This window comes from Zalophus californianus, chromosome 10 (genome assembly GCF_009762305.2).
Source record: "Zalophus californianus isolate mZalCal1 chromosome 10, mZalCal1.pri.v2, whole genome shotgun sequence".
NCBI lineage: Eukaryota > Metazoa > Chordata > Mammalia > Carnivora > Otariidae > Zalophus > Zalophus californianus.
In genome coordinates, this window is record NC_045604.1 from 24,699,846 (window position 1) to 24,718,042 (window position 18,197).

Genomic DNA, 18,197 nt, shown 5'->3' on the forward strand with positions numbered 1-18,197 from the left:
ACATGCAATATGCAAGGGTAGCTAACTCCAGAATAAAAAGAATCTTCATGTACCTATTGAGATAAATGTTTAGAGTAGATACTCATTAAGGCCATTTCCTAATTTCATATCCACCTGGTCTCCTTTTTGGGTTTCTATCTGGGTGGAATGGGCCTGTTTTCAACTGTGTTCATTGTCACTAGCTTCCATCAAGCTCCCATCTGAATATATAAAAATCAATTAGAGGATCTTCCACAAGAGCCCACCTTTGCCTTTGGGCTCTGTAAAGGCTCCTTGGTCCTCTGCCCACAGCTTATAAACCAGCTCCATCTTGGGTGCCTGGGTGGCTCAGTTGGTTAAGCGACTGCCTTCAGCTCAGGTCATGATCCTGGAGTCCCGGGATCAAGTCCTGCATAGTGCTCCCTGTTCACCCTCTGACCCTCTCCCCTCTCATGCTCTTTCTCATTCTCTCTAAAATAAACAAAATCTTAAAAAAAAAAAAACAAAACAGCTCCATCTCACAGGTCACCACCTACACTCAGGAGTGGAGAACTCACCCATAGCACAGAGTGGCAGGACAGCCTCACCTTTGACTTCTTCAGGACCAAGGGACCAGCAAGAGAAGCTCAAGATGGAGCTCTACTATTAAAATGGAGGGGGAAGAGATGACAGGTTGGGAGGGCATGAGCCAGATGGAGGTGATGGACTTTTTTGAGTATGGTGTCTGGTCCAGGGCTCAGGGTACGATTCCTCATATTACCATTGAACACTGGGCATCCCCTTGGATATGAGAGATCTGATCCCTCCCCAGGGGCTTCTGGTATTGGAATAAACCCAGCAAAAATAAGCGTAAGCCCTTGGATGCATTGTCAGTTGCTACCTTTAATTAACTTCACCCTTGAGCTTATGATCTGCTAGAATCAAAATCTAAAGGTGAGAAAGCATCTCTTGTATGCCCCACCCCTGTGCTCAACACCAACAGCACGAGCATAGGGGTCAGCTCTTTCCCCAGAGGCAGGGGGCATCCATAGGCCCGAATGACTCAGGGCTTGGCTTGGGGAAGAAATACAACCTTCAGTCACCCTTGGTTGTGGCTGGCAAAACCTGCGAGCAACCTGACAGGCCCCACTCCTCCAAGTGATGAAATCTGACCAGCGATAGAAACGAGAATGGTCCTCCCTGAAAACAGGGTGGGTGCATTCTGTGAAGGAAATGGTTCTCATGGCAACAGACTGCCCAATGGGGAGCTAGAAGACTTTCTACAAAACCTCTTAGGTTTCACACATAATGCTGGCGGGGGAGGGGGAATCCACATTCTAGATGCACCTCTGCTGTGCCTTGCTGGGAGGGAGAAGGTGGTTCGCTTCTGAGGTCACATTTCTCCTGTTGCCAGGCAGGGCTCTATCGGCACAGACGAATCACATTTCCTCCTGGGCGCTGGACTCCTGGATTGGAGATTTCAGGGAGTGGAAAAGGGATATAAACTGCAGCATCGAAACCTAAAAACGTATTTTATTTCGAAGTTGTGCTTTGGATTTTCCCCAATCCAACATCTGTTGAGTGACAGTCTTAGGTTCACACAAAGCATCTCCAAGCATACATACAATATTCCAGTTATCAACACTATTTTAAAGAATATACCATTTTACACAAACGTGACATACAAGTCAGACGCCACAACATTGCAATTCCCTGGAAGATCTAAACTTCTCTTCTGCACGTGGAGTACACACACACCAGCCCTTCCGATGGTCTGTTCATCCTGTTGCTGGTGTCATCTCCTCTCCTTGGGGAGAAACCAGGGCGCCCTGAGGAGGTTGGCTGAGACCAGTGTTTCCAGTTTACAGGCTGCTGGCTGCAAACTCCTCTCTTTTCCAAATTGGGATGCTGGGAGCCCCACCCCACCTCTGTTCCCCCAAAGACTGACCCATCAGAGTCCACACCAAGAGAAGGATCCATGCCTCAAGGGGCAGAGCAGGGCTCTCCGAAGCATCATGCTGGTTTAGGCAAGCAGATCTGAGGAAGACTGGTCTCCCTAGGCCCTGGATGGCCAGCTCCTTTTGGCTTTTCGGTGTAAAAATCACAGTGTGCAACCTGAATTCCAGTTGACCGCAGGAGCTCTGCCGAGAAGGAGGCTCCTTCTGTGGGTTCCTAGTCCTCTCGACAGGTCTGTCTCACAAGTGTCAGGAGCACCAGAGAGGGGAAGACAACTTGGCTCCCAGAGCTGGGGGGGGAGGGGGGGGGAGTAGGTGGCCACTCACACACTGTCCAGTTCGTGATGCGAATCGGCAGATGGACACTGACCAAGGGGATGGTGGACACAAGTCATGTACAAGGGCTGCAAGAGAAATAAGGCAGGAAAGACAGAATAGGCCCAAAGCTTTGTCATTCAGAAAGCTTTGCTTTGATTTCTCAGAGAGGAGTGTGCTGGAAGGAGGGGGAAAGGGCAGGTATGGGTGCCAATTTTGATCAGTTGGATCAAAAGGAATGTAAAGTGAAGGGCAGGGCTTCCATTTTCATCAAGGAAACAGATCCTTGGTTCCGAAAGCCCCTGCTGGCTCAAGACCTGTGCAAGTCCAGGTGAGAGACAAGGACAGGCCAGTGGACAGAGAAACAAAAGCCAAGAATCCAGAGGCCCGTGGGTCGCTTCTCACAGGCTGACTCACTTTACTGAAGGAGTGCTTCATTTCTCCTTTCTAGCTCTTGGGATAGTTGTCCTGGTGTTGCAGATTAGCCTTCTAAAAATTAGCGGTTTCCCCCAAAGCTCCTCCTTCCTTCACCCAGAATGAGGAAAATCCTACCACATTCCACAGCACCAACTGCCAACTTCAGAATGTTGGTCCAAAAGGAATCTTCTAGGCTAAACATAAGGAAACTCAGATTTTCCTATCTGAATGGCAACCCACCACCTCTCTTGACCTATAGAAAATAAGGCTAAAAGCATAACTTTAAAACCAGAAAACAGAGAAGAGGAACGAGATTCAGCTTTAACTCACATAGCTGTCTGAGACTCATGAAATGGGAGTGTGACTGTCCCCAGCCCTGCTACTGCCATGACAGCATGAAGCCAGGGAAGCCGGGACCAGGGGCACCAGGTTTAGAGACCGGATTAATGTAGGCAAGGGCATCATTTCTGCTTTTTGGGGAGGAGAACCAGAAAAAAAGGCCAACAGAAGGCCGAAATATTCATCATCCAATTTTTTGTTAGATTCCGGCCTCAGGAAGACTTTAGAGCCCGTGGGGCCGAAGCTCTCTTAGTTGTCCTTATTTGGATAAAAGAAAACAGGTTTTAAGGAGTAATGTCTCTCTTTAATCTAACTAGGGCTCTCCAAGCCCCTGTTGGTCCCTGAAGAGAGATCTTATAGAGAATAACCCAAACTAGAGGGGAGAGCTTAGGTTACACTTTCATTCAGGAACACTTTGGGGGTTAGCAAAGCTGAATTTAATTTTTGAACAGGATAATGAATATTGTCTTAAGTGCCCCAAAAAAGTGGGAGGAAGAAGGACCCATTTCTCACCTTTTCCAAACCTGCCATAAACACAATAAAACTCTCTTAAGACTCTTTATCCTAAAAGGAACCAGCTATAAAACTGTCTTATACAGGAAAATGTCTTAAATGGAAAATGGTCCATCAGAGACAAAGACAGGAACCCGAGAAATGTCTATACATTCAGAAAAACTTTAGAAGTTCTATAAAAAGACTGAGTTGTATTCCTAGAGGATGGAGGAGAGCAAAAGCAAACACCAATGACCAATTCACACCAATAGAGAGAAGACAGAGAGAAAGCCCCCAACCCCAAACAGATTACAGGATTGAGTTCCATCCTGCTCAATTTTTTATGATGGAGAGATTTCAAAGGCTAGGTTCTCTGGCCCAGACAGAACAAGATTTGCAATGGAAACAGAGGCCCCTGGTGGCTCTTGTGTGAACTGCCACAATGACTTACAAAGAGACTGGTCGGGGACCAGGAGAGGCTACACATGCCAGAGACTAGAAAAAACCTGTGTGCGTGCGTGCGTGCGTGTGTGTGTGTGTAAAACGAAGAATGGACTATATATGGTTCTCTATAGTCAGTACCCAAAACAAGATGCCACTGAGAGCTGGCTGTCAGTAGCCAACCATCTGGTCAGGCATCCCCTGTGTCTGAGGGGACAGAGACGTGAGCCTGTGTCTTCATGACTCGCCATGCCAGATTTCACAGTGACCTGATAATGGAAAAATCTATCTCTGGCTAACCTAAGAACAGTATGTACTGCAGCGGGCTGGATTACGACGACAGGGAGAAGCGGAGGGCAGCGGGAAGGGCAGGGCAGGGTGATAACGAGGGCTTCATTCTCAAGGTTTTGGGTGATGGGAAGGCTAATTCCGGCAAGAACAACTTAGAATCTAATTTTCAACTGAAGTCCCCAAGCTAGTTAAATAGGAAGATTTTTAATAACAGTCAGTCCCTCCAGTCCCCTTGTCTAGAACAATTAAATTATATCCCTCAGACAGTACAAGACTTGTCAGTGGACTGTGGGGAAGATGATGAGTTGACACCAGGGCTAGTGGCATTTGTTTTGGGGAAGACAGTGGGCTTGGGTCGTGTGGCCGGCGGCTTGACGGGGGCAGCCATCTTCACAGACTTGACGGGCCGGAAGGCGCAAGCGATGTCCCCAGCAGTACTGGCACTGCGTTGGAAGGCGGGCTCGGGGTCCTTGAGGAGCTGGGTGTGCAGGGGGCTGGAGGGCTCCGATGTGGGGGCCACCACTGGGGAGGTTTTGAGGGGCTCCAAGGTGTCCAGAACCACATCAGGGGTGTGCTTGACGCTGCTCTGCCGCTCTAGCTCACGCAGCTCGTTCAGGGCAGAGTTCATAGTTGCCTCAATATCCTGCAAAACAGGAAAAAGGAGGAGGTGAGGCAGATGTAGGGAGAAGTCCCCAAGGATCCTATTTCAACAGCATAGGCCAAATCACGAAGAAACCAACTGCAGGGAGATGTCCGGATTATTTTACTTGGCCCAAATCCTTAAACATATGAATGTTCAGAATGTGGGGAAGGGGGAAAAAAAAAAATCTCATTTTCAGGAGATTTTTTTTTTTCTCCTTTAGAAAAGAGTGACTGAGATGTTATTTTAAATAGAGTCCTCAGGTTTTAGAGATAGGAACTGAAATATTTCTGGGTGAAATGACATATAATCCAGTGGGGAGGGGAAAAGTCGCTGAATTAAGAATGGCCAGGAGTTTGGTCACAAGTTACATGGTATTTATTATCCAATTCTCTCTACTTTTGTGTATGCTTGAAATTGTACATAATAAACAATTTCTTACTAAGTGGTAGAGATGAAGTATGATCTTTGTTTTCTTGGACTTCAAAGCCAAAGGTCAAGAAGGGTCAAGAAGGGTCAAGGGCTGAGGAAAGGTTCCAGAACCCTCGCCCTGAGATTCATCAGGACACCTCCCCCACCCCACTCCACCCCACCCCACCCCACCAGAGTGCCCAATTTGAGGAAGCCATTTCCCTCCACCCATCACCATGAGAGGGGACCGAAGAGCGACCAGGAGGGGGAGCCAGCCACACAGGTGAATCACCGCCTGCGAGTCACAGTGGAACAACCCAGCTCTCAGGAAATAGCAGAACCAAAGACCCTTTGTCCACAGCCAGCTACCCCTCAGGGAGACCTCTCAGCTCCCTCCCCACCTCTCCACACACTTGTGTCTGGCACCCCCAAACCACCACAGGCTTCCTCCCTTGGAATCAGGCTCACGTGGAAAGACTGCATGTTCCAAGCAAAGGCCCTGGTTCAGGCTTCTTGGCCCTCACAGGGTGATCTATGCTTTCTGTGGATGGCGATTTTCACTCATCCCTATGAGTGCTCTCAAACCTTACAAATGCTCAGGAAGAACTCCATCATCTCCCTCCTCAGTCCTGCTCTGTAGCCAGGGTCTGTACCGGGAATGTACCCCTCCTGGCTCAGGAGGGAGCTGGGAGGAGTCCCACGGCGCAAGGCAGATTGGAGCCAAGAGCTTCAGGAGAGGTACCGAGGTAGATGGCGAGCAAAGCAAGACATCTCAGGCCCGCAGCTTAATACTGTGCTCGCCAGGTACACCTTCCCTAAGTAGAGCAACACAATTAAACCAACAGAGACCACACACAGCCTCTACTGCCCCCTGGAAGATGGGGCGAGAAGAATCTCAACTCAGCTGAAACATAAGAGGGCAACGGGGAGCCCTTAGCTCCTACCTGGTCTAACGAAAATTAGAGAGTTGGGAGAGGCGTCTGAGTGAACTGCCTGGAGTTGCCCAGGAAGTCGGATTTTTAGAGGTGGGGCTGGATCGCTAGTAGTTCACGGAAAACAGAGACTTGTCAGCGTGGTGCATACACGGAAGGAAGACCCCATAACCAGGGAGCTCATGGCCACCTGCATCTGGAGACACGGGCTGGAAACCTGCTGGTGCCTGGGCCCCCGGCAGCAGAGTATTTTGGGGCCGTGAAACCCGGAGCGGATTGTTGATGGATCACCCACCTCCCATTAGGGACCAGAGATTAGCCTCAGGGAACGGGAGAGGGGCATGGGCACGGTGACGGAAAAAAATGGCCAGGACTACATCTGTTCCTCAACACTCAGACGGCTTCACGAAAGCCGACCAGGCTCTCAAAACCTGAAACTTGGGCAGAACGGACTCTATCAAAAGACTAACTATTCGCTTTAAAAAGTACAAGCCCCTTGCAAATAGCCTGTACACGAGCCAGAAGTCTGAATTCTTTTATTCTGTCTTCGAATTCTTCTTGGGGAGAGTGGGATTGGAGAATTGCTTAGAAAGCTGCCTTCTCGGTCCAGATGTCCAGCAGCCTCTGACTCGGTATGTGATGCACAAACTTCGGCGGTTTCAAGGCCCGTTGTAATTAACGCGGGCTGTGCTACGCAGTAGCGACAAATGTAGACGCGCTCGCCGGGTGTCCAGGAGCCCCCCCCCTTACCTGTGCAATGACCTCAGGGTCCACGGGCCGATGGTTATTGAAGCTCTTTGACCTTCCTGCTGTCACCGTCTTCCGGATCTGTGGGCTGTCCAGCCGATTCTTCAGGGATGAGTGGCGGCTGATGGAGTTGAGGCTCCCATGCCCACTGATGGAACACTTATCTGGCCCTTCCTTGGGGAGACTCTGGCTCATGATGGGCTGGGAAGATGGGCGGCAGCTAGCCCCCACCCCCGGGGAGGCCGAGTCAGTCAGGGAACTGCTCAGCCCATGGTTGTCACTCCGAAATGTCTTCCGGATGCTCCCAGATTCTGGCCGCTTCCTTTGCCTTCAATCACAAAGAGAAAGGGCAGCGTGATCAGGGAGCCCTGGCCCTAAGGAAGCTGGGGCGAGTGAGAGAGGGGTGGGTGTTGGCACCCAGGGGTTTCTGGAAGGAGAGGGACACACAGCTTCTCTCCTTGGCCTCACCTTCCCTTGCTTTCTCTGTGTCTCCGTTCCCCTGCCACCCCCAACCTGGGCAAAGGAGAAACGGATACTTACTTGGTGGTTGTGGGCTTTGAATTCTCGAGATGTAAGGTGCTGCCACGAAAAATGTCTGATTAAGTGAAAATTTCTAACGGGAGACAGATTCGCAGAAAGGCCCCCTCCATTACCTGCTTTGAACAGAAACCTAAAGGCCCAGGTAGGAGAAAAATTCTCACCATCACCAAGAAGGCAAGAGGAGAGCTGATCTTCCCAAATTCTAGCATGTTTCTTAGTCCAGCTACGGGACTGTAATCATTTTGGGCTCTGGCAAGAGGCCGTTGTTCCCTCTTGTGCGGACATGGGACAGAGTATTTTTCAAGAGGCTGCAATGCTGCAGGTCCAGGGCCAAGTTTGTGCATTTTCTTAGGGTGGAAAGACATCTACATGACCCTAAGTCACCCAGCACTGGGCTGAACCCTGGCTCTGAGCCAACTTCCTTCAGCCCACTGAGACTCTCCTACAAGACGGCTTGGCAGAGTCCTAGTAGCATGGGTGTTGCCTATTGCTGAATAATTTCATTTTTTTCCTTGGAATCAGATTCTCAAGGACCTAATCTAAGAAGCAATACAATTTCTGGCTTGGGATGGCAGCTGGGCAGCTCTGATCTAGAAACTACTAAGGACGACAAAGGCTGAGGCTGGAGCCGAAGTGGAGGAAGGGAAGGGGTAGGACCTGAAGACAGAGAGCCAGGCTGTGTGGCAGAGCCAGGGTCCTAAGCCAGTCCTGGTCCCATTCACTCGACCAGGTCTTCTCCATCGGGGCTTGGTGTGGAACCCGGCATACACTCCCTGTAGCGGCCTGCTCAGGCCATCTAACCGTGGGTGTCAGCCATTCTTGAGCAGAAGAAGATGTTCTCGGAGTATTATAAGGCCCAGCTGAAATGACTCTTCCCCAGTACCCTGAGTCCAAGGGCAGGCAGAAGCAATCACTCCCTCTTTTGTTCCTTCAGAGCTTTCGATGGTGCTGCTTTTTAGTTACCTGTCTATATGGCATTTACTCGGCCAGACTGAGTACCGAGGCCGGGCACTGTCTTCTTCATCTCTGAATAACCAGCACGGACGCTTGGCACAACAGTGAGCCCTCACTAAATGTGTGAAATTAAATTGAATGCCACACCCGAATAACTCGTTGCTGATTTCCTTTTTCCACTTGAGGATGGCTGACTCACAAAGCTCAAACCGCTGAGGAGGCAGATTGTGGAGCGGCTGGTGTGGGCCAAGTCCCTGGCCAGGGCCCGGGGACGTGAAGAGAGGAAGGCAGAGTTCCTGGTTTCAAGATGCTCAGCTTGATGGGTTATCCAAGTGCAGCCCGAGTCCTGAGAGAGACTCAAAACTGCTGTGGGAGTACAGAACAAGGGCACCTAACTCAGCCCCGAGGACCTTGGGGTGGCAGAAAGGCTTCCCCAAAGAGGTCAAGCTTCAGGCTATGTCTTGAAGGGAGAGGAGGAGCTGACTGGGGGGTGGGGGAGGCAGCAGATGCAATGGTCCAGGGGTGCGAGAGAACCCGGGGCCCCGGGAAGGAGTGAAGGACGTGTGGGGCAGGCAGGAAGGCTGGAAGGGCAGTCACTCCTCGGGGCAACATGTGCCCCGGGGGCTGCCACTCGCCCACCGACTAGCTGGCGTCCGAGGAGACCTTGTCCTCTGAGAACCCCGCCCTGACATCACCAAGTAAGGAGCTCAAGGGAGCCGCCTTTGACTTTCCACCTGGTGTTCATCTTTTGACTATTTCAGCTATTATCCTGTACAATTTCTGGGTACAAATGGCACCAAATACATGATGGCTTAGAAACATGTACCTAACTAATTATTGAACTCTCCCTCCACCAACCCCGCCTTGGTTTCCGGGTTAATTAGAGGCTTACAACCTTATGATTATAGGATTATAATTAACATAGACTTGTAAATAAAGAAGAAAATGTGATTAGTCCACAGTTACTTTTTACTAGCTCGCCCTCCCAGCAGGGCACTAGGCTGGAGGGAAATAAAATCCTTGTTCTTTTTTTACTGGTCTGACTTAAATTATACCTACACTAAGTGAGCTGAATCAGCGACTTTGCTAACTTGAGGGTGAAGGATGGAAAAGAGCCACGTGCCCCAACCACTCCCCCTGCTACCGTCTGGTTGGAAGAAAGCCAAGAGATCTGGGCGACCTGGTGCAGTTTAAAAACAACAAGCATCTTTTATTCTCCTTCCAGTTTCAGTGTCCAGAGGCTACGGTTAACAGGTTTTCAATGTGCAAATCATTTCATTCCTCCAAAGCCAGAGGGGAATAAAAACTGTACATCATCTGCAATCCATATTCATCAGGAACGCCCTGGGGCTTGTCATCCCGTTGGCACTGGGCCAAGTTTCAGGATCTGGCGGAAAAGAGGTCTGTAGGCTTGGGGACTTGGTGTCTGGCCCCTTGAGATGAGATTAGTTCTCCAATAACCTGAATGTCTCTAGGGGAGGCCGCATCACACAGGCGTGGAATCCCTCTAGCCGGCCAGATCGGGTGTGGGTGGAGTTAGAACCCTGGGATGCTGCTCACAGCCACAATGAAAGCTGGGGCCAGAGTTAAGAGCCTGCCGGACAGGAATGGGAATCTGCAAAGGGACTAACAGGGGGCGATGACACAGGGCTAAAGCAACAGGGAAAACACGGACAATGATTTCTACTGGTATGAAAGGGCAGAGGGGAGCTGGGGGTTAGGCAATGATTAAAGAGCTCGGGACAAAGCTTTCCTTGTTGGGGGCAGGGAGCGGGCACAGTGGTCTCCTCTCCTTGACGGAGCGAATGCCGGCCAGGGCAGGAACCAGACACATCGTATCCAAATAAACCTCTCTGGGGTCACGTGAGCCTAGTGGAAGACGCACACGACGTTGGCTCTTTGGCCGGACAAGGAAGGGCCAGGAAGACATCAAAGACTATTATTCGGGTAAGAATTGGAAAAGAGAAGGCACCTCTGAGAAACAGTACAAAACCAGGTTGCATAAAGGGACCAAAGCTTTGGTCAAGTTTAAGTAGTCAGCCAGCGGCCGACAGACACTGCCCAAGCCCAGGGTGGGGTACCCTTCCACAGCAGGAGCCTGGGACCTGCTGGCCGGGCATGTGGAAGCTTCCTCAGCCCTGTCCGCCCTGCAGCAGCAGTGAGCACATGCAGTGTTAGGACTGGCGGGGGGTGCGGCACAGGCATGGAGAGGGGGGTGAGGCCGGAGGGTGAGGCTGGGTGTCGCAAGGCATTGGGGGAGCAGAAAATGAAAAGCAGAGCTTACTTGTTGATGTTTGCAAGATAAATATCGGCTACATGACCCCCACTGGGACAGCTGGCCCCCGCTCTGGCTGTCACCTTTTCTTCAGGTGGCTCAGAAATGACCTCAATCTCAGACTTGGGGCTGGACCTCTCCACGACACCGTCCTCGCTGGGGGAAAAGGGGCAGGCAGGCAGGGAGGAGGGGGGAAAACAACAACAACACAAAAAGCAGCGTTAAATCGGCAAGATGGCCCCCCGACACACACGCGAACCCCCGTGACAGCTCCGAGGCAGCGGGGACACCTGGCTGGGCTAGCTCTGCGAGCAGAGGCAAGGAAAGCTAAGGGCCTTTGGAGGGTCGTTTAAATAAAAATAAATAATCCCGCTGCCTTCCGCGGGATCCTCGGCCGCCGCCAGAAAGCTGAGCTAGGGGACACCTGGATTCGAGGCATCTGCCTTCGACCCCACGCTGCTTTCCTGGGGCAGCTGTGCCAGGGCCACCTCCTGAAGAAGGAGGCGGCCAGTCCAGGGTGCGGTTTATCTGCTGAGGTCCCGGGCACTGGCGGGCAAGGACGGGCAGCTCTGCGCTGGCTCTGGAGAGGCCGGCATCGAGGCAGGACACTGCCACACACGGTCGTCGAGCATCAAGCCCCGCTTAGAGCGTCCAAGCCGGTCCCAGGTCATTCCACTGCTCTCCCGGGCCCTCTGGCTACTGATGACAAAGAAAGCCCCTTCTCCCCCACAATTCCTCTTCTCTCGGTCCCGGAGTGAAGTCATAATGCTAAATTTGGGAGGGTCCTGTCCACGCACAGATGGCCACCGGGTTTGCGATGTTATCAACAGAGGGAGGATCTCCCTGCAGAACGAGCCGGGGAGAGGCTGGGAGGGTGCAGACTCACTCAGGATATCAACCTTTAAAAAATAATATTAAGGGAAGGACTAAAAACACTGACAGCATCGTATCCAAGGGCAGGGAGTCGGGGCAGAGGCAGGGCAAAGGGGCAGGGAGGCAGGCTCGAGTGGGCCAGGGGGGTGGGGCGGGGGGGAGCCCTCCTGCCCGGGAGACTTCGCTTCAAAGAGCGGGAGCCAACCAACAGCCCAGCTGATGAAGTCTCTCTGGGCCCAGTTCACGCTCCCTTTGCTCCCAGACGCCCTCTCCCCTCCTCTCCCTGTCTTTCCCTATGTCAACCTCGTTTCCTGGTGGCTCTTACAACCAGGCCGCTTAAGCTAGATTTCTCCTAGAAAAGCAAGGCATCATTTTCATTTGCAAGTGGAAAAGCGCCAATGGCGGCCCAACTGGTTGGGATGAGCACAGTTGTTTTTAGAAAGAAAAAAAAAGAAAGAAAAGAAGTAAAAATGTTTTCCCACCCTGAGCTTTCCAGAATGGAAATGTAAGTGGTCAAACAATAACCCCTCATTATCACTCATCAGGTTTAAGTGTAGATGAGCAGGAGTGCCGGCAAGTTTCCAAAATGACTAGGGGGGTGGTGGATGGGTGGGGAGTGATTTGCAGGGGGAAGAGATGAAAAAACAATTCCCCGGGGTACCTGGGTGGCTCAGTTGGTTGGGCGACTGCCTTCAGCTCAGGTCATGATCCCAGAGTCCTGGGATCGAGTCCCACATTGGGCTCCCGGCCCACTGGGGAGCCTGCTTCTCCCTCTGACCCTCTCTCCTGTCATGCTGTTTCTCTCTCTCCCTCTCTCAAATAAATAAATAAAATCTTTAAAAAAAAAGGGGGGGGGAGAAAAAACAATCCTCCACGGAGTCTGGGTAGGGTCCTTCAGGGATGGTGTTGGCGCCCCCTGGGGGTTGGTCTCCCTCACCCTCCTCTGGAGCCAGAAATAAAGTCTCACTCCCACAGTGCAGCCAGGTACACCTAGAGGTGCAGGGGACCCAACGTACGTGTCTTGGACCACGATGTACTGATGGGGGATGAGTCCGTCGATGCCATTGTGCCGGCCTTCCCACCAGTCATCAGAAGCCCGCTGGTAAAGCAGCAGGGATGCCCCCTTCTTGAAGGACAGCTCTCGGGCTGTCCGGCCCACGTAGTCAAACTTGGCAATGGCCTCGATGGGCTCACACTCTGAGAGGGGCAGGAGAGAAGGAAACACATGTTGTTGGGACCAGAGGCTCAGGAAACTGGGAGGAAAAGCCCAATTAGCTGAACTTACACTGGTGGGAAGATAACCCGGTGTGAGAAATAAGCCATGGAGGATGGAGGGATGAGGCAGGGATTCTTGTGTGGACTGTGCCATCACCCTAAAAGCACTTGTGCGCCCTCTTCTGCCTTTGGTCCCCCCACCGGGAATCCCTTTCTCTCTTGTCTTCCTGAGGAAGCACACTGGGTCACAACTGAAACATCATCATTAAAAAGCAAAACAAAACAAAGAATACTTAATTCTCTCAGCAGTTTTCTGTGCAAAAACGAACCACACATGCAGGGTGGGAGTCTTGTCAGGCTTGGGCGCAGTCTGCCTCCTGGGAGAGCGCATCGTGCTGCCCAAGAGGCTGAGACCCACTCAGGGCAAAGGGGAACTTCTCTGGTGCATCCGCAGCTCTTTGCACCAAACACTATCGGGGACCTTGCCTTGCCGTATTTGTAAGTTTCTTTCCTGATCATATCTTTTCTGATCATAAAATAACTCCATTAACTGCAGAACATTTATCATATTGTACTTTCAATATAACAAATTTTATTTATACTATCCATTCCCCCTCGTAGACCATGAGCTTTTAGTCTCCATAAGGAGAAAATAACTCACCCAATCTACTTTCCAAGGAGCAAAATATGGAAATATGTTTTGTCGATAATACATGGGGAAATGTACACAAAAGTAATTTGAAAATTAAAAGGGGTTTACAAATGCAATGACTTTTTATTTTTGTGTGAGCTTCCATCTCCTCTGTAAAAAAAAAAAAAAAAAAAAGGACAACAATAGTGCCTCTTTCATGAACTTGTTAGGAGGAGTCAACAAATAGCAATTTGTAAAAGCACTTAGAACAACGCCCGGCCTATAGTAAGCGCTGTGCAGACATTAGCCAGTATTCCTACTGTCATCATCACCATTATCTGCGCTGAGCAGCAAGGGGGAGGTCAGAGAGCAAGAAAGAAAGCTCCCAGAAACCTGGAACCCGAGGTTAAAGTCAGATACTCCGAGTAGCGGACAGGAAGGCTGCCTACAGGCAAGACCGGGCCCAGGCAGCATGATTGGTGGGCCTGCCCCGGAAAAGGCAGGGCTGGAGATTTCACTACAGGAGGCACACCAGAGAAGGCCTATCTAAATATCCCAAATCTCAGTTCTGTACAGCCTTGGGCATATCACTTGACTTCTCTGGCCTCTGTTTTCTCAGCTATAAAAATAGTGGCTCTATTTCACTAGGATTAAGAGATAAGACCTACAAAGCTTCTAGCAGGGACAAATTTCCCTACTTCACCTACTCCCCTCCTGTAATGGGGCAGATTATCGTATTGATCCATCTGACTTCAGCAACCAAATAAGCAGCCCTAATTTTTTTTTTTTTTCTCCTCTAAAAAGCTGGCCTAGGATTGCAGAATTCACAGCAAGGCGGAGAGAACAGGGAAAGCTCCGCAGACTGTGCCAGTTCGTTCTCATGCCCAGAAAATTCTGAGGCCCCTTGTCAGCTGCTGAGTCTTCCAAGAGCCGAAGTGGTCCAGAAATGGAGGTGTGGAACTGTTGGAAGGACGGGAAGCGTGCTGGCTGGACAGACCCTAATAAATCCTGGGCGCTGCCTAGGGGCCCAAGGCAACAGCTGTGCATTCCACCTCTCGATGCACACCCGCCAGGCTGCACAGCGCTCACATGTCTGTACTTTGGAAAGGGTCAATCTTTCCAGTCGGCAGGCGTGAAAGCGTGTGGTTTCTGCATCCTGAGTCCCACTCCCCTCTGGCTTGCTTCTGTTGGGTTCTTGGCACCCAGCTTTTCTGTTCCCCAGGCTAACAGTTTTTTCAAACGAGCTCTTCTTGATTTTGGTCTCCAGCTACCTGGCAGGAGTCTAGACTGTGACAGGGGACCAACATCATGCAGGCGAGGGGCAGGGAGTTGGAGCGAGAAGCTTTAAAGGCTCTGAAAGGTCTAGCTCTCCAACTGCGGCTTAACGCAGAGACAGTTCTAGTTGAGAGGGTGGGCAGTCTCTCCAAGAAAGGGAAGGAATGAAAACGAGAGACAGGAGAGCCCCTGCCTGTCTTCGGGGGGCTGCTTAGCAGGAAGGAGCACGGGGAGCTCACGCTATATAATCCCTTCCTTCCACTTCACCCCCCGCCCCCCGTGGCCCCACTGCCCCGGAAGCAGGGCCCCGTACCATCATCGCTCGTGTGGTGCTCTGCGGTCACGTCCTGGGTTGAGTCCTCAGCCGAGGTAGTCTCTCCATGAGGGCTGTCACTGCAATAGAAGAGTCACGGGGACCTCAGCCCTCGCTGACCAAATTCTTGTCTTCTTCACAAAGCTTCCCTGGAGCAAGGGCACGGAAGCTGCCTCACACTCTCTACATCCTGATTGCTCACCACAGTGATGATGAAACACAAGCCTCCCAGGGTTCTCCAGTCCAGTCCCTGCTGCAAAAACTGTTTGAGACTGCCTGGGACTTAGAATATCCTGAGACAAAGGGAGCCCCTTTCGAATTTACAAAATAAGTCTTTTTGAAAATACAGAACAACTCAACTCAAGGGCTGATTCTCTAGGTGAACTAGCCCCTGAGGGAGCACATGGAAGAACACACTAGGCTTTTGCCTGGGACACAACTGGACCTGAAAACCAGCTCTGACACTTGGGAGCTGTGTGACCCTGGACAAGGGACTGAATCTCTTTAAGCCTCAGCCACCTACTGATGATTGAGGCTAGTGGTCTGTATAACATCACAGCATCGCATGAAGAGTCACTGAGACACGACAGAGTGGTTAGTAACTGGTCTTCCTTTCCTTGTTTCTCATTTTGCTTATGTCTAGTTACTAGGAAAGTCGTTTCTACTCCTGGTCTCCTGGCTTATGGACATCAGAGTAGATGGGGATGGGCACCAGGAAGTTCTAAACCCCTGTCCATTGCTAAAGTTTCTTCCTCTGGCAGTTGGTAGTAACAAGGGAGCCTTTCCAGGCAATTCTATGGAAGCATTACCACCTCCTCTATCCACCACCTGGCCTCATGGTTCCTACCTTCGAGCCTATAGCCTCTCCCTCCCCTTGGGACAGGTCTTTCACTCCAGAAAGTTCCTCAAAGGCCAGGGGACCAGTTCAGAATTCAGTTCCAAGGAGGCTCTCCAGAATCCAGAGAACTTTCTGGGAGAACATCAATAGGGATTCCTCCTTACCAAAAAATGTGGGCACAATTTTTCACTTTTACTGGGCCTAAAACTCTGATGAGTTCCACGACACTCTAGGGCCCCAGGGGCACACAGGGCAAAGGCTCAGTTTCCTCCAGAGTTGCAAGTGCAGTTATGTGGCCATCCAGGAAGGCAGCGATTCTCCAACGTCAGAGAGTCCTGGACAGCTTGTTAAAAGTGGATTGCCTCACTCCTAGAGTTTCTAAGTCTCGAGGGCCAGGGAGAGCTGGAATGTCTGTATTCCCAGCCAGCCCTATGTAACATAGGTGTTGTTGGTCCAAGACTCCACTTGGAAAACCACTGCTCTAACATAAAGGTGAGATGATGCATTTTTAAGGCCCCTGGGAGCACTAGAATTCTACGCTCACTTCCACACCCACACGTCGGCCACACGGCAAGGCCGCCGACACCTGCAGTCTGAGGAGGCCCCGCAGGCCAAACAGCAGGCAGTCCTAGGGAACCAGGTTCTAGCTGCAGGGCTTGGAACGCGTGGCGACGTGGGCCTGGTCTCTCCTCTTCACAGCTGTGGGGAGGCCAAGCGGCCAGGAAACCCCTCTCCCTGGCTCTTCTGGTCTCCTGGCCATTCTCCAGGATTCTCAGGCTCTAGCACCCCTTCTGCCACCCCCCGCCCAACTCCTTCATCCATCTTAGCTTGCTTCCCTGGCACTTCTTTCCCCTCCCAAAGAAGAAGAGAGGCTGGGAGGCTTCTGAGTGGGTGTGAGTCCAGTGGTCAGCTGGTCCTTCTTCTCCAGGGTCACCTCCTCTTGCTCCTCGGGTGCTTCTGGCCTCCCACCCAGTCAGCAGTAGTAACATTCCCTAACTAGTCTTGTGGGTTTTCCAGAGGCTGCTAATAAATGTCGGATGCACAGCAAACAGTGGGGGTGGGGGCAAGGGGGGTTGCTCTGGAGACAACTGGCAAAAGGTGCCCCCCGTGAGCCATCCCTGTGGTGACTGTCTGCTCCCCTGGGCTGGGACTGGGGGACCAGGACTGTGGAGGGCTCTGTGTCCTGGGACTGGTCCAGAGATATTTGAAAAGTGAGGGTACACTCTGGAAGGAAGGTAAAGCAGGCACTGGGAACAGTCTTTCCACAGCTTTTCAACTCTCATGTGAGAGAGAAACCAACCCTCCAAGTCACATGCACAAGGACAGCTCCCTGGAGCTCAGCAGCTCGTAGGCTGAGACCTGAACAACCTGCCCTGTCCCCACCAACCATCTGTCAGTGACAAAAAGCTTCCTCTCCGAGCTGGCACCTGTAGGCTTCTCCAGCTCAGACCCAGATGCTGGCATCCACGGGACAGCAGACAAGACCAAACCCAGGGGTGTCAGTGGTATTTTTATATTCATAGACACATGAATATCGCTTTCTTCACTCGTCAGGCAGGAGGCTCCTTCTGTGGTGATCAGGGAGAAGCATGGACCCACTGGCCTCTAATTAAGTAAACAACCTCCCCTGTACCCCCCTACCTCAGTGGATAGTAATGGGGCCGCTGAATTGGTTCCAGATGTTGAGTTCAGATGGAATCCGATTTGGGCTGGCTTATGCTTTCAGCCCAGGCTGAAGCGCCATTCGATGGGGAAGATGGAGGGGGTGGGGAAGGAGGTAAGGGACGTTAGGGAGTAAAAGAGAGAGGTAGTTGCTTCTGTGTTTGATGGGAAAATGACACTATAAGTGGCACCCTGGGGTCTAGTGTGGGGTCCTGGATGGCATCCTGTACTAAGGCACACATATCAAGGTTGGAACCCCCACCAGTAAGGTGGCCTGAAAGATTGTCACTGGCCTCTCTAGGTTACAGTGACTGTTATCTGTAACATGGAAATAGTAATTTGTTAATTTTCTAACAGAAGGGTCTAGTAACGATGTGCCCTAGGGATTCCTTTTCATCTCTGTTCCCAGGCTAGGTCATGAAAAACCTTGCCCCACAGAATTTAATCTCGCTTTCGGGTGAAGTGTGCCTAACCTGCCAAAAAATGGAGCCTACCCCTTTTTCCCTCCACAAATTTCTGTGATCATTCTAAATTATCATTGTACAAACTCACAGTGAGGGAATTATGCCTCATATCTAAACTCTTCACACTAAGAAAGAAAATCTTCTTTCTGGGACCCAGGACTGTGTCTCTCACAGTACACAGCCCAGAGGAGGAGCCTGAGAGACACTGTTGATTGATGA

At 51.1% G+C, this 18,197-nt stretch overlaps 1 protein-coding gene across 9 annotated transcripts in view; it reads right to left on the bottom strand.

Annotated features, from left to right (window-relative positions):
• Nucleotides 1-1,361: 1,361 nt before the first annotated feature.
• Nucleotides 1,362-18,197, bottom strand: part of SRGAP2 (SLIT-ROBO Rho GTPase activating protein 2) — a 227,266-nt gene continuing 210,430 nt past the window's right edge. For 2 of the 9 annotated variants that reach the window (XM_027610048.2, XM_027610047.1), the window contains exons 19-23: nucleotides 15,015-15,094; nucleotides 12,597-12,777; nucleotides 10,717-10,863; nucleotides 6,942-7,266; nucleotides 1,362-4,851 (exon numbers count right to left, since the gene is read on the bottom strand). In XM_027610048.2, the coding sequence (XP_027465849.1) occupies nucleotides 4,468-4,851; nucleotides 6,942-7,266; nucleotides 10,717-10,863; nucleotides 12,597-12,777; nucleotides 15,015-15,094 (1,117 nt within the window). In that variant the 3' untranslated portion in view covers nucleotides 1,362-4,467. Of the gene's footprint in view, nucleotides 4,852-6,941; nucleotides 7,267-9,616; nucleotides 10,369-10,716; nucleotides 11,607-12,596; nucleotides 12,778-15,014; nucleotides 15,095-18,197 lie in introns of those variants that run through there. The other 7 variants (XR_003522906.1, XM_027610054.1, XM_027610049.1 and 4 more) reach the window with 7 other exon arrangements.